This window comes from Salvelinus alpinus, chromosome 3 (assembly GCF_045679555.1).
Source record: "Salvelinus alpinus chromosome 3, SLU_Salpinus.1, whole genome shotgun sequence".
In the NCBI taxonomy this organism is placed as follows: Eukaryota; Metazoa; Chordata; class Actinopteri; order Salmoniformes; family Salmonidae; genus Salvelinus; species Salvelinus alpinus.
The window spans coordinates 34,598,124-34,613,777 of record NC_092088.1 but is presented as its reverse complement, the minus strand read 5'-3'; the positions used below and the strand labels follow the sequence as shown (position 1 = coordinate 34,613,777).

Below are 15,654 nucleotides of genomic sequence, written 5' to 3'. Positions count from 1 at the left end.
GATACCGTTTATTTTAAGGAATGTATGATTGGTGATGGTGACCCACCTCATCCTTGTCCTCAGCCTGGATGAAGAGGGGTAGGGCGAAACCCACCTGGGCCAGCTCAGTGATACGCACTCGGTACTCGGAGCTGTTGAACTTGGGCGCGTTGTCATTCTTGTCAATCAGCAGGATGGTGAATGTGGTCATCACCGAGGCATCCGTCGGCGTACGGTCATCATACAACTCTGTGCCCTGAGGGAGGAATGGAGGAGGAGAAAGGGGGGAGAGGGAGAGAGGTAAGGAAGGGGGGGAGTATGGAAGGAACACGGGCAGAGAAGGCAGGCGGATAAGTACAATCATTCATTTCCAGTGTGAATGAGAGACCTAGAGAGAAATATAGAGATACAGTATGTGGTAGGGAAAGGGGAAATTCATATCTTATAAATATATTAGATTTTTTTGGGAAAATGTTCTTTATTTTGGTCTATGAATTTTCACCTGGTTTGCTGTAATGGTTGATTTCAATTAAGAATAAAGATCAAGGTTGGAATATATTATCAAAAAAGATTTGATAGAATTCCTTGCTCTCATCATAATACCAACGCTCTTAGAAAAAGGCTTCTAAAGGGTTTGTTGATGGATGAAAAGGTTATATCCGGAACCATATAAAGTGTTCTTCTAAAGGGATAAGCTGAATAACCCTTTATGGTCACTCACAATCACACACAAACAAACAAACAAACAAGGGATGGGCACGGATATCTGAACGGACGTTAGTATTCAAAAACTTGTGAGAGTACCATTTTTTTGTAGGCCTGTTTAAAGTTAAAATGAAATGTTACATTGTTACACACAAGGATATACAGGTAACTGCCAAAATAATGGTTACTTAAGTAAATGAGGGATAAAAAGTATATTAAAAGCAAGTGCTTCCACACAGGTGTGGTTCCTGAGTTAATTAAGCAATTACCATGCTTAGGGTCATGAATAAAAATGCTGGGCAGGCCATTGTGTTACCTACCATGACTATGCCCCCATAGGATGAAAATGCCGACCATCCACAGGACACGAGTGGTCACTGAATGGTTTGATGAGCATGAAAATGATGTAAATTATATACTATTGCCATCTCAGTCACCAGATCGCAACCCAATTGAACACTTATGGGAGATTCTGGAGCGGCGCCTGAGACAGTGTTTTCCACCACTTTTCCACCTAGACACTTGCAGAATCCATGCCAAGGTGCATTGAAGCTGTTCTGGCTCGTGGTGGCTAAACGCCATATAAAGACACTTTATGTTACAGGAGTTACCTATACCATGACATTTGAAATCCTTAAATTAATAAAACAACAAACTTTAGAATGTTGTGTTTATGTGCGGCGCATTGAAAAACTGCTGCTTTTAAAAATATATATTTAATTTTTATTTAATTAGGCAAGTCAGTTAAGAACAAATTCTTATTTACAATGACGGCCTACCCCGGCCAAACCCAGACAACGCTGGGCCAATTGTGTACTGGCCTATGGGACTCCCAATCACGTCCGGATGTGATACAGCCTGGATTCAAACCAGGGACTGTAGTAATGCCTTAGACCGCTGCTCCTGAGTGCATTGTTCACTATAGCCTACAGTTCTGAGGATGAACAAAGTGATTGCTTTATTTTATTTTTCTTTCATGGGCTATGGGTTGCGTTTCACATGAAAAGGCATTTTACTATCATTGCTAGCACATTTAGCCCTCCGGTCAGCCCTGACAACAGTATTCTATTTTCCCCACTTCAAATAGTGATTACCCTACAGGCATGCACCAACAGAGGGACCACAAGACCTAAGAGATCAATGCAAAACACTACCCAGAAAACCTTTTTTGAAACAGAATCAGTTCTATGATGGCGAGCATTAGACTTCTCTTTTACTGTTGCTGTTAGCCTAGGCTACTGTTATCCAAACGCTACCGCTATAGCACCCTGAAAACAACTGCACTCTCTCTGTCTGATGTTGTGGCATTTAGCATCATTCTGATTGGTAAAGCGAATATAATTTTTTAATATTCGGATATCCCCCCCAAAAGATTAGATTATTTTATAGTGAAATAATTTCAAATACTCATCTCTAACACACACATGTTCAAAACACAGTTCGAAACACAAAAACATCTTTCAGTTTGTCTGATCCTGAATCTTTTTGTACAGGTCATCTATCTAAGCAGACTACAGTCTAAAGCAGACTACAGGTTCTGGTAGAAAGCAGTCATCAACTAGCCTCATACAGTCACACTGATCTGGCGAGCTTAGATACATATGTTTCGTGAAACATATTTATGTAAGCTCGCAAGATCAGTGTGTTAGTACGAGGCTAGTCATCAAAATTCACTCTGACAAAACTGGCCTTTTACCAGAAATCCCTCCACCTGTTCCTCACTCTGAAATTGATTACAACATCTTCTATTCCTTCATCATCCCAGGTTGTTCCCAAGGAAGACTAGCTGTTCTCTGTCATAACATGCCTCAGGTTGGGGTGATGAAATGCACACCTGGAAGATTATACCTCACCTCCCAATTCCTTGAATTAAGTATTGATGATGTATTCTATACTGTACCAGCATACTGTATTCAGAATGTATGTACTGTATGTAACTGTGAGGGTTTACAACTAAATCAAATGTAGAGTTGGTAGTGTAGCTATATATGCTCAGTTTATGTCTCTCATTACTCCCAGGCCTAAACACAAACACAGACACAGACGGACAGACCTTGACGGTTAGAGTGAATCCGGATGAGTAGAGGGGGTTCTCTCTGTCCAGCTGTCCATTCACCGTCAAAGAGCCACTGATGTAGGCCAGAGCAAAGATGCTGTTGGTGTTGCCTGGAGGAATGAGAGGAGAGGCGGAAAGAGGGGAAGGAGAGCGGGAGAGTGAGGGAGAGAGAGAAGGAGATTAATGTAGAGGGTGAGACAGAGGAGGGAAGTGATGGGAGAAAGAGGAGAGAGAGAGAGTCAGTGATCCTCATCAGGTAAATTATTAAACATGCCTATTGGGTAGAGGTATCCGTAGGACTAGTAGGACAGGTGGAGGTGCTCTATGAAGTGTTTGTGTGTGTGTGTGTGTGTGTGTGTGTGTGTGTGTGTGTGTGTGTGTGTGTGTGTGTGTGTGTGTGTGTGTGTGTGTGTGTGTGTGTGTGTGTGTGTGTGTATGAAATGTGTGTGTGACGGAGTGTCTTATATAATACAGTGGCTGGCCCATGCTATAGCACTATCTCTCTACCAGTCCAGGGCTCCCCTCTGACCTCTGTCCACCTGCATCTTTTTATCTAATTTGTCAGTCTGCTCTCTGCTCTTCACCTCTACTTCCTCCATCAGCCTCTTAATTTCTCCCACGGTCCTGTGTGGGTCAGTTGGTAAAGCATGGCGCTTACAACACTATGGTTGTGGGTTTGATTCCATATGGAAATGTATGCATGCTCTACTGTAAGTCACTTTGGCTAAAAGTATCTGCTAAATGCTCAAAAGTAGTGCACTATGTAGGGAATAGGGTGCTTATTTGGGACTCATAGCATTGTGTGTTGACAGCTTTCAATCCATTAGAACAATTTCAGTGTGTGTGTGTATCTCTATCTTCCACAAACTGTATCTCTATCTTTCTCTCTAGCTCTCTCGTTCACACTAGAAATTAATTATTGCACTTATCCGCCTGCCTTCTCTGCCCATCCTCCTTCCATACTATCCAATCTCCCCCTTTTTTACACTAATTAGCAAACCAAAATTGGTTCTGTGAAAGTTTTCATAACACAAAAACTCTCCAGTCGTGCTGATGATGATAGAATATTTGTATAAAACATTTGCCTGATGTTGCAAGAATGTTCCTGGAAATAACATTTAATCTCTCTTTAAAGGTTCCCAGATTGTTTCATTAGGTTGTGGGAACAGTTTGGTGAGAACATTGTGGGGACATCACAAAATATATATTCCCAAAGCACAAAAACGACCCAGTTGTGTGGATGATTCTATGACTCTAAAAAGCATTCACCTTCAACAACATTCAACAATGTTCCCAGACAGGGCCGGTCCTGGAATTTCTGCCGCCCCAAGGCGAGACAAGAAATTGCCGCCCCTACAAGAATAGTCCCGGTAAGCAAAATGACATTGAAATGACGTCTAAAATACGGATTTTTCCAGACGTTGAAGTTAGGTTCATTTTCGGTTCTGAATGAAAGTTGAAAATATGTCATTTATAGACGTCTATGATTGGTTTAGATTTGGTCCGGACCAAAAAACTACGTCCGTGGAAATAAAGGCTGGTCTGGACTGCACCAAAAAAATACGTCCAAAAGGCGTTAGCGTTGGTCCGTGGTTACTGAGGACTTACTGAGGGCTGGAGTTTCTCATCCCTGGCTTACAGTTCCCCATGAAATGTAAAAATAAAGACGTCCGAAAGACGTCAACGTCGGCCCGTGTTTACCGGGGTGTAGCCTACCATGTCGGCCCGCAATGGAATTTTATGAATGCCCATCCATGTGGTTGGCCCACCATTTGTAAAACAGGCCATTGCATTGACTTTATTAGTCCTGATTCCTGTGACTAATCAATTTAGCTATTTAATCTCTGAATAGCAGCCTCTCAACTTTATCAGGAGGAGTTATCCTGAGCCTATTTGTAATGTGCTTACACAGCGGGAAATACAGAAGTATTTTCTTTTTGCTATGATCAGCTCTTAATAAAAAATGTACAAATACAAACTTGAAACCACTGATCATGACAATTTAGCCCACGGGATGAAACTACTGGACAGCAGTTGTGAGTAGCCTGATTTTCCATTCCATATTGTCCATTTTACTTTGACCTGTCCTGTTTTTAGAATATGTTGTATGTTTGTTAACATGTCAGCACATTTCTTATTTGATTGGGAGCCATTTACGTTAGGCTATTTGATCGGAGAAACCTAAATCATGTAAAACATTTCTGTCTCATTACATTGACATACATTTTATCTCCAGCCTGTAGGCTACAGAAAAGGCCACACTCTTTCTATCATATGCTATTTCTGCTACATGTTATATGCTAGATTTTTCTTTTTTACTGAATGTTGGTGGAGCAGTGCAGCGATGCGTCTCTCCAACAGCACCCTGGAGAGGCGTGCTGGGAATTGAAAAGATACATATTTTGCCTCCCTGTCTTTGACAAAGTGGGCACTGCTTATCATAGGGCACTCACTTACAAAGCCCATATGCCACTGGTTGAGAGAAATTGTCATTGTTTTTGGCAATAATTATGTGAGGTTTTGTGTTATTGGAGGTGCGTCTTATTCACTTTAGCTCAGAAAATGCCGCCCTCGTCAATCTGCTTCCATAGGCGGCCGCCTAATCCTACCTAATGGTCCAGCCCTGTTCCCAGAACACAGTCTGTTCTTTATAGGTATCCAGAATGTTTCTTTCGATTGTGGGAACATTGTGGGTACATGACAAGGTTCCCAAAACACTAAAACTGTCCAGTTTTGCTGACATTTATATCAGGGTGCACAAAACATTCCTTTGATGTTGCAAGAATGTTGACATAACAACCTTTCTGCGTTTAGAAAGGTTCCCTTAACATTTAATTAAGTTGTGGGAACAGTGTGGGTACATTACAAGAGATAGGTTCCCAAAACAAAAAATATGATCATTTGTGATGACATTCATACAATGTTTAAGTTAGGTTGCACAGGACATTCCGTTAAAGTGGAAAGAATCTGTAGTTGCTACTTACATTTTTGGAATGAATAATACCCATTGATTCTTCAAGAATATCCCTCCGGGCAGCTCCGGGCAGCCGAGCGGAAATGGAGGAAAACTCGCCTCCCTGCGGACCTGGCATCCTTTCACTCCCTCCTCTCTACATTCTCCTCTTCTGTCTCTGCTGCTAAAGCCACTTTCTACCACTCTAAATTCCAAGCATCTGCCTCTAACCCTAGGAAGCTCTTTGCCACCTTCTCCTCCCTCCTGAATCCTCCTCCCCTCCTCCCCCCTCCTCCCTCTCTGCAGATGACTTCGTCAACCATTTTGAAAAGAAGGTCGACGACATCCGATCCTCGTTTGCTAAGTCAAACGACACCGCTGGTTCTGCTCACACTGCCCTACCCTGTGCTTTGACCTCTTTCTCCCCTCTCTCTCCAGATGAAATATCGCGTCTTGTGACGGCCGGCCGCCCAACAACCTGCCCGCTTGACCCTATCCCCTCCTCTCTTCTCCAGACCATTTCCGGAGACCTTCTCCCTTACCTCACCTCGCTCATCAACTCATCCTTGACCGCTGGCTACGTCCCTTCCGTCTTCAAGAGAGCGAGAGTTGCACCCCTTCTGAAAAAACCTACACTCGATCCCTCCGATGTCAACAACTACAGACCAGTATCCCTTCTTTCTTTTCTCTCCAAAACTCTTGAACGTGCCGTCCTTGGCCAGCTCTCCTGCTATCTCTCTCAGAATGACCTTCTTGATCCAAATCAGTCAGGTTTCAAGACTAGTCATTCAACTGAGACTGCTCTTCTCTGTGTCACGGAGGCGCTCCGCACTGCTAAAGCTAACTCTCTCTCCTCTGCTCTCATCCTTCTAGACCTATCGGCTGCCTTTGATACTGTGAACCATCAGATCCTCCTCTCCACCCTCTCCGAGCTGGGCATCTCCGGCGTGGCCCACGCTTGGATTGCGTCCTACCTGACAGGTCGCTCCTACCAGGTGGCGTGGCGAGAATCTGTCTCCGCACCACGTGCTCTCACCACTGGTGTCCCCCAGGGCTCTGTTCTAGGCCCTCTCCTATTCTCGCTATACACCAAGTCACTTGGCTCTGTCATATCCTCACATGGTCTCTCCTATCATTGCTATGCAGACGACACACAATTAATCTTCTCCTTTCCCCCCTCTGATAACCAGGTGGCGAATCGCATCTCTGCATGTCTGGCAGACATATCAGTGTGGATGACGGATCACCACCTCAAGCTGAACCTCGGCAAGACGGAGCTGCTCTTCCTCCCGGGGAAGGACTGCCCGTTCCATGATCTCGCCATCACGGTTGACAACTCCATTGTGTCCTCCTCCCAGAGTGCTAAGAACCTTGGCGTGATCCTGGACAACACCCTGTCGTTCTCAACTCACATCAAGGCGGTGACCCGTTCCTGTAGGTTCATGCTCTACAACATTCGCAGAGTACGACCCTGCCTCACACAGGAAGCGGCGCAGGTCCTAATCCAGGCACTTGTCATCTCCCGTCTGGATTACTGCAACTCGCTGTTGGCTGGGCTCCCTGCCTGTGCCATTAAACCCCTACAACTCATCCAGAACGCCGCAGCCCGTCTGGTGTTCAACCTTCCCAAGTTCTCTCACGTCACCCCGCTCCTCCGCTCTCTCCACTGGCTTCCAGTTGAAGCTCGCATCCGCTACAAGACCATTGGGCTTGCCTACGGAGCTGTGAGGGGAACGGCACCTCCGTACCTTCAGGCTCTGATCAGGCCCTACACCCAAACAAGGGCACTGCGTTCATCCACCTCTGGCCTGCTCGCCTCCCTACCTCTGAGGAAGTACAGTTCCCGCTCAGCCCAGTCAAAACTGTTCGCTGCTCTGGCACCCCAATGGTGGAACAAACTCCCTCACGACGCCAGGTCAGCGGAGTCAATCACCACCTTCCGGAGACACCTGAAACCCCACCTCTTTAAGGAATACCTAGGATAGGATAAAGTAATCCTTCTAACCCCCCCCCTCCCCCTTAAAAGAGTTAGATGCACTATTGTAAAGTGGTTGTTCCACTGGATATCATAAGGTGAATGCACCAATTTGTAAGTCGCTCTGGATAAGAGCGTCTGCTAAATGACTTAAATGTAAATGTAAATGAATATAACTTCTTCATTTGGAAATGATTCTGACCCCTTTACTTTTTCAAAATGTTGTTACGTTAAAAGCTTATTCTAAAATTGATAAAATAGTTTTTTTCCCTCTTCAATCTACACACAATACCCTATAATGACAAAAGAAAAACATGTTTTTAGAAATGTTGGCAAATTCATAAAAAATAAATAACTGAAATATCACATTTACATAAGTATTCAGACCCTTTACTCAGTACTTTGTTGAAGCACCTTTGGCAGCGATTAGAGCTTTGAGTCTTCTTGGGTATGATGTTACAAGCTTGGCACACCTGTATTTCGGGAGTTTCTCCCATTCTTCTCTGCAGAGCCTCTCAAGCTCTGTCAGGTTGGATGGGGAGCGTTACTGCAGAGTTATTTTCACTGTCTCTCCATACATGTTCGATCGGGTTTAAGTCTGGGCTCTGGCTGGACCACTTAAGGACATTCAGAGACTTGTCCCGAAGCCACTCCAGTGTTGTCTTGGTTGTGTGCTTAGGGTCGTTGTTCTGTTGGAAGGTGAACCAAGGCCCAAGTCTGAGGTCCTGAGCGTTCTGGAGTAGGTTTTAATCAAGGATCTCTCTACTTTGCTCTGTTCATCTTTGCCTCTATCCTGACTAGTCTCCCAGTCCCTACCACTTAAAACATCCCCACAGCATAATGCTGCCACCACCATGCCTCACTGTAAGGATGGTGCCAGGTTTCCTCCAGACGTGACAATTCAGGCCAAAGAGTTCAATCTTGGTTTCATTAGACCAGAGAATCTGGTTTCTCATGGTCTGAGAGTCCTTTATGTGCCTTTTGGCAAACTCGAAGCGGGCTATTATGTGCCTTTTACTGAGGAGTGGCTTCTGTCTGGCCACTCTACCATAAAGGCCTGATTGGTGGAGTGCTGCAGAGATGGTTGTCCTTCTTCAATTTTAGAATGTTGGAGGCCACTGTGTTCTTGGCCTCGACACAATCCTGTCTCTACCCTTGGGGGTAGAAGCTGTTAAGGAGCCTTTTGGTCCTAGACTTGGTGCTCCGGTAGCGATTGCCGTGTGGTAGCAAAGAGAACAGTCTATGACTTGGGTGACTGGGGTCTTTGACAATTCAATTCACTTCAGCCCCGTCGATGTTAATGGGAGCATGTTCGGCCCTCCTTTTCCTATAGTCCACGATCAGCTCCTTATTCTTTCTCACATTGAGGGAGAGGTTGTTGTCCTGGCACCACTGCCAGGTCTCTGACCTCCTCCCTACAGGCTGTCAGTGATCACTGTTGTGTCATCAGTACACTTAATGATGGTGTAGGAGTCGTGCTTGGCCACGCAGTCATGGGTGAACAGGGAGTACAGGAGGGGACTAAGCAAACACCCCTGAGGGGCCCCAGTGTTGAGGATCAGCGTGGCAGATGTGTTGTTGCCTACCCTTACCAGCTGGGGACGGCCCGTTAGGAAGTCCAGGATCCAGTTGCAGAGGGAGGTGTTTAGTTCCAGAGTCCTTAGCTTAGTGGTGAGCTTTGTGGGCACTATGGTGTTGAACTTTGAGCTGTAGTCAATGTTCCTTTTGTCCAGGTGGGAAAGGGCAGTGTGGAGTGCGGTTGAGATTGTGTCATCTGTGGATCTGTTGGAGCGGTATGCAAATTGGAGTGGGTCTAGGGTTTCCGGCCTTTCAAAGCACTTCATGGCTATCAGCCCTCATGTTAGATAAAATCCTAACTATAACTTAATGGAAATCTTAGCTAATGTTCTGGTAATGTTCCCAGTTTGCTGGGTATTCTATCTGCTTTCTTGTTTGGCTTTTTTTAATACCTTGGTTGTTCTGTTAAATGTTTGTACACCATTAAAGTCCTTGCAGAAATTCCTGTTAAATGTTTGTACACCATTATAGTCCATGCAGGAATTCCTGTGAGTGATTCAGTAAAGGTTAAGCATACATCCATTGTTTTCCATATCAATAACACAGGTTAAAACTAGTTAAAACCCCTCTTGACATCTTTACAAATTATTTCTCTCTCCTTCTGTCTCTCCCTCCCTCTTTCTCTATCTCTCAACCCTTTCTTTACCCCCCCCTCTCTCTCTTTCTCCCTGTCCCCCTCTCTCTCGCTCTCTCTCTATCTCAGCTGGTTGCTGTACTCTTTGCACACTAATTACATCCAGCAGATAGAGATGGCAGACACAAAGCGATAATATGCCCTCTCCTCCCCTCTCTCCTCTATTCTCCCCCCTCTTTCTCCCCTCCCATGTCTCTCTCCTTTCCTCAATTATTCTTACCCTCTCACCCAATGCTCACCGCTTCTTGCCCCCTCACCCCCTTCATCCCATCCCCTCACTCCCTGTGTCCCTTACCCACCCTCTCACCCTCTTCTTGTCCTCTCAATCAACCCTTACCCCTCTGCCTCTCCCCTCTTCACCCCCTCAGCCCAGTAATATGATCAGAGGTGTTCTCCATTTTTATTCTAAATTGGACATGACAAATAACTTCTGCGCCTGGGTTCAATGGCACTGTGCATGCCGAGTGGCATTCAGATGCAATTGAGATTCCGAATGTCGGAAACACGTGTTGTATATAGGCCAGAATCTCTCTGCAATTGCGATATAGCTGGTATTCATACATTTGAATGTTGTCGCTGGAATCAGGTCAATGGAGAGCAAACAATGGGCTGGACTGCTGGATGGGATAGGAGTACTCAGAGAAGATGGGGGAGTGGAGTACAGCTATAATATGCTTAGCTAATTCAATTATATCCTGCTGATGCTGACTAGTACAACATGGATGTGGATGTTTCTCACCTGTAACTCTATGGCATGTCTGTGCATGTCTGTCGGTTAGTGAGTAAACCATGTGTAACTGCAGTAAATGGTGCAGTATATGAGAGAAATTGGTGGAATCCCTCTGCTACACTCTTCTACTTAAAACCAAAAAGGGACAACCCTCTAGAAGAACCCTGTAGAAGAACTCTTATGGTTCCACGTGTAACCTTTTTTCTAATACTGGTTTCAAACATGATCATGAGCCTACTTAGTTAGCATGACTGACAGCTGACAGAGCCAATGACACAATGACACACTCCAGCACCACTCCACTCTCTATTCTCTGTACAGTACACTACACACTCAAAACCAATGGTTAAATACAGTGCTAAATATAGGTTATATTGCTTGTAACCATGGCGGAACCCTTTTTGGTGCTATATATAACTTTTTTTCCGGTTCTATCAAAAATAATTCCAAAAATGTTCTATATAGCACCAAGAAAAGGGTTCTGCTATGGTTACAACCCTTTTGGGGCTATATAGAACCCTTTTGAATGGTTCTTTATAGAACATTTATGGAGAATCTCAAAGGTTCTCGGTAGATCCTTTTGAAGAACCATACAGTTTTATTTTTATTTTGGTTAGGCAGATTATTGTTAAAATTCCATAGGTGTAATCTTGTCTAGAACCCAAAAATGTGATCATATTACTCCAGTGCTAGCCTCCCGACACTGGCTTCCTGTTAAGACTAGGGCTGATTTCAAGGTTTTACTGCTAACCTACAGAGCATTACATGGGCTTGCTCCTACCTATCTTTCCATTTGGTCCTGCCATACATACCTACACGTACGCTACGGTCACAAGACGCAGGCCTCCTTATTGTCCCTAGAATTTCTAAGTAAACAGCTGGAGGCAGGGCTTTCTCCTATAGCTTAATTTTTATGGAATGGTCTGCCTATCCATGTGAGAGACGCAGACTCGGTCTCGACCTTTAAGTCTTTATTGAAGACTCATCTCTTCAGTAGGTCCTATGATTGAGTGTAGTCTGGCCCAGGGGTGTGAAGGTGAACGGAAAGGCACTGGAGTGACGAACCTCACTTGCTGTCTCTGCCTGGCCGGTTCCCCTCTCTCCACTGGGATTGTCTGCCTCTAACCCTATTACGGGGCTGAGTCACTGGCTTACTGGTGCTCTTCCATGCCGTCCCTAGGAGGGGTGCGTCACTTGAGTGGGTTGAGTCTGACGTGATCTTCCTGTCCGGGTTGACACGCCCCTCGGGTTCATGCCGTGGGGGAGATCTCCGTGGGCTATACTCGGCCTTGTCTCAGGGTAGTAAGTTGGTGGTTGAAGATATCTCTCCCTCTAGTGGTGTGGGGGCTGTGCTTTGGCAAAGTGAGTGGGGTTATATCCTGCCTGGTTGGCCCTGTCCGGGGGTATAGTCGGACAGGGCCACAATGTCTTCCGACTCCTCCTGTCTCAGCATCCAGTAATTATGCTGCAATAGTTTGTGTCAGGGGGCTAGGGTCAGTCTGTTATATCTGGAGTATTTCTCCTGTCTTATCCGGTGTCCTGTGTGAATTTAAGTATGCTCCCTCTAATTCGCTCTCTCTCTCTTTCTCTTCTCTCGGAGGACCTGAGCCCTAGGACCATGCCTCAGGACTACCTGGGCTGATGACTCCTTGCTGTCCCCAGTCCACCTGGTCGGAATGCTGCTCCAGTTTCAACTATTCTGCCTGCAGCTATGGAACCCTGACCTGTTCACCGGACGTGCTACCTGTCCCAAACCTGCTGTTTTCTACTCTCTAGAGACAGCAGGAGCGGTAGAGATACCCTGAATGATTGGCTATGTAAATCCGACTGACATTTACACCTGCGGTGCTGACCTGTTGCACCCTCTACAACCACTGTGATTATTATTATTTGACCCTGCTGGTCATCTATGAACATTTTAACATCTTGGCCATGTTCTGTTATAATCTCTACCTGGCACAGCCAGAAGAGGACTGGCTACCCCTCATAGCCTGGTTCCTCTCTAGGTTTCTTCCTATGTTTCTGCCTTTCAAGGGAGTTTTTCCTAACCACCGTGCTTCTACACCTGCATTGCTTGCTGTTTGGAGTTTTAGGCTGTGTTTCTGTATAGCTCTCTGTGACATCGGCTGATGTAAAAAGGGATTTATAAATACATTTGATTCATTGTTATTATTGTGTTAATTGACAAGTTGAATCAGGTGTGCTATCTCTGGAACAGCTGGGGGTCCCTAGGGAGAGAATTGAGAACCACTGATTTAGTCAATAGTTCTCAATTGACACAAGGCCATACATGAGTCACTGACCATAATCATATATAACATTTAAATGGCATAACACAACAGATTAAATCAAATGGAATGACACTCATGGTTGCACAAAAAGACATGTGAGCAAACTACAGTACACACCAAAATATTCCAATGTCCTGCCGCCCCTGGGTTTCTGTACAGCACTTTGTGACATCAGCTGATGTAAGAAGGGCTTTATAAATTGGCGTGATCCTGGACAACACCCTGTCGTTCTCAACTAACATCAAGGCGGTGACCCGTTCCTGTAGGTTCATGCTCTACAACATTCGCAGAGTACGACCCTGCCTCACGCAGGAAGCGGCGCAGGTCCTAATCCAGGCACTTGTCATCTCCCGTCTGGATTACTGCAACTCGCTGTTGGCTGGGCTCCCTGCCTGTGCCATTAAACCCCTACAACTCATCCAGAACGCCGCAGCCCGTCTGGTGTTCAACTTTCCCAAGTTCTCTCACGTCACCCCGCTCCTCCGCTCTCTCCACTGGCTTCCAGTTGAAGCTCGCATCCGCTACAAGACCATGGTGCTTGCCTACGGAGCTGTGAGGGGAACGGCACCTCCGTACCTTCAGGCTCTGATCAGGCCCTACACCCAAACAAGGGCACTGCGTTCATCCACCTCTGGCCTGCTCGCCTCCCTACCTCTGAGGAAGTACAGTTCCCGCTCAGCCCAGTCAAAACTGTTCGCTGCTCTGGCACCCCAATGGTGGAACAAACTCCCTCACGACGCCAGGTCAGCGGAGTCAATCACCACCTTCCGGAGACACCTGAAACCCCACCTCTTTAAGGAATACCTAGGATAGGATAAAGTAATCCTTCTAACCCCCCCCCCCCCCCTTAAAAGAGTTAGATGCACTATTGTAAAGTGGTTGTTCCACTGGATATCATAAGGTGAATGCACCAATTTGTAAGTCGCTCTGGATAAGAGCGTCTGCTAAATGACTTAAATGTAAATGTAAATGTAATAAATATATTTGATTGATTGATTGATCTGTAAATACGAATAAAGGTGTTAAATTAAGAGCCTAGTTGGTTTAGCCAAAGAAAAAGACAGGGACCTTCCCACTAGCCATGATTGGCTGAGATAAAGAGATGGCCGCCTCGCTTCGCGTTCCTTGGAAAATATGCAGTATTTTGTTTTTTTATGTGTTATTTCTTACATCGGTACCCCAGGTAATCTTAGGTTTCATTACATACAGTCGGGAGGAACTACTGAATATACGATTAACGTCAACTCATCATCGTTCCTACCAGGAATATGACTTTCCCGAAACGGATCCAGTGTTTTGCCTTCCACCCAATACAATGGATCTGATCCCAGCCGGCGACCCTGTGCGACGCCGAAAAAGGGGCAAACGAGGCGGTCTCGTGGTCAGGCTTCGGAGACGGGCACATCGCGCTCCACTCCCTAGCATACTACTTGCCAATGTCCAGTCTCTTGACAATAAGGTTGATGAAATCCGAGCACGGGTAGCATTCCAGAGAGACATCAGGGATTGCAACGTGCTCTGCTTCACGGAAACATGGCTAACTCAAGGGACGCTAACGGAGTCGGTGCAGCCAGCTGGTTTCTTCATGCATCGCGCCGACAGAAACAAACATCTTTCCGGTAAGAAGAGGGGCGGGGGGGTATGCCTTATGATTAACGAGAAGTGGTGTGATCATCATAACAACACACAGGAACTCAAGTCATTCTGTTCACCTGATCTAGAACTCCTCACAATCAAATGTCGACCGCATTATCTACCAAGGGAATTCTCTTCAATCATAATCACAGCCGTATATATTCCCCCCCAAGCAGACACATCGATGGCCCTGAACGAACTTTATCTGACTCTTTGTAAACTGGAAACCACACACCCTGAGGCTGCATTCATCGTAGCTGGGGATTTTAACAAGGCTAATCTAAAAACAAAACTCCCTAAATTCTATCAGCATATCGATTGTGCTACCAGGGCTGGGAAAACCCTAGATCATTGTTATACTAATTTCCGCGACGCATATAAGGCCCTCCCCCGCCCCCCTTTCGGAAAAGCTGACCACGACTCCATTTTGTTGATTCCAGCCTACAAACAGAAACTCAAACAACAAGCTCCCGCGCTCAGGTCTGTTCAACGCTGGTCCGACCAATCTGAATCCACGCTTCAAGACTGCTTCGATCACGCGGATTGGAATATGTTCCGCATCGCGTCCAACAACAATATTGACGAATATGCTGATTCGGTGAGCGAGTTCATTAGGAAGTGCATTGACGATGTCGTACCCACAGCAACGATTAAAACATTCCCAAACCAGAAACCGTGGATTGACGGCAGCATTCGCGTGAAACTGAAAGCGCGAACCACTGCTTTTAACCAGGGCAAGGTGACCGGAAGCATGACCGAATACAAACAGTGTAGCTATTCTCTCCGCAAGGCAATCAAACAGGCTAAGTCCCAGTACAGAGACAAAATCGAGTCGCAATTCAACAGCTCAGACACAAGAGGTATGTGGCAGGGTCTACAGTCAATCACGGATTACAAAAAGAAAACCAGCCCCGTCGCGGACCAGGATGTCTTGCTCCCAGACAGGCTAAACAACTTTTTTGCCCGCTTTGAGGACAATACAGTGCCACTGACACGGCCCCCTACCAAAACCTGCGGGCTCTCCTTCACTGCAGCCGAGGTGAGTAAAACATTTAAACGTGTTAACCCTCGCAAGGCTGCAGGCCCAGACGGCATTCCCAGCCGCGTCCTCAGAGCAT

General features: G+C 45.8%; 1 protein-coding gene across 1 annotated transcript in view; it reads right to left on the bottom strand.

Annotated features, from left to right (window-relative positions):
• Window positions 1-15,654, bottom strand: part of LOC139570592 (cadherin-23-like) — a 587,919-nt gene that overhangs the window by 294,089 nt on the left and 278,176 nt on the right. The window contains exons 10-11 of the mRNA XM_071392575.1: window positions 2,738-2,850; window positions 47-235 (exon numbers count right to left, since the gene is read on the bottom strand). Coding sequence (XP_071248676.1) covers window positions 47-235; window positions 2,738-2,850 — 302 coding nt within the window. The remainder of the gene's footprint in view (window positions 1-46; window positions 236-2,737; window positions 2,851-15,654) is intronic.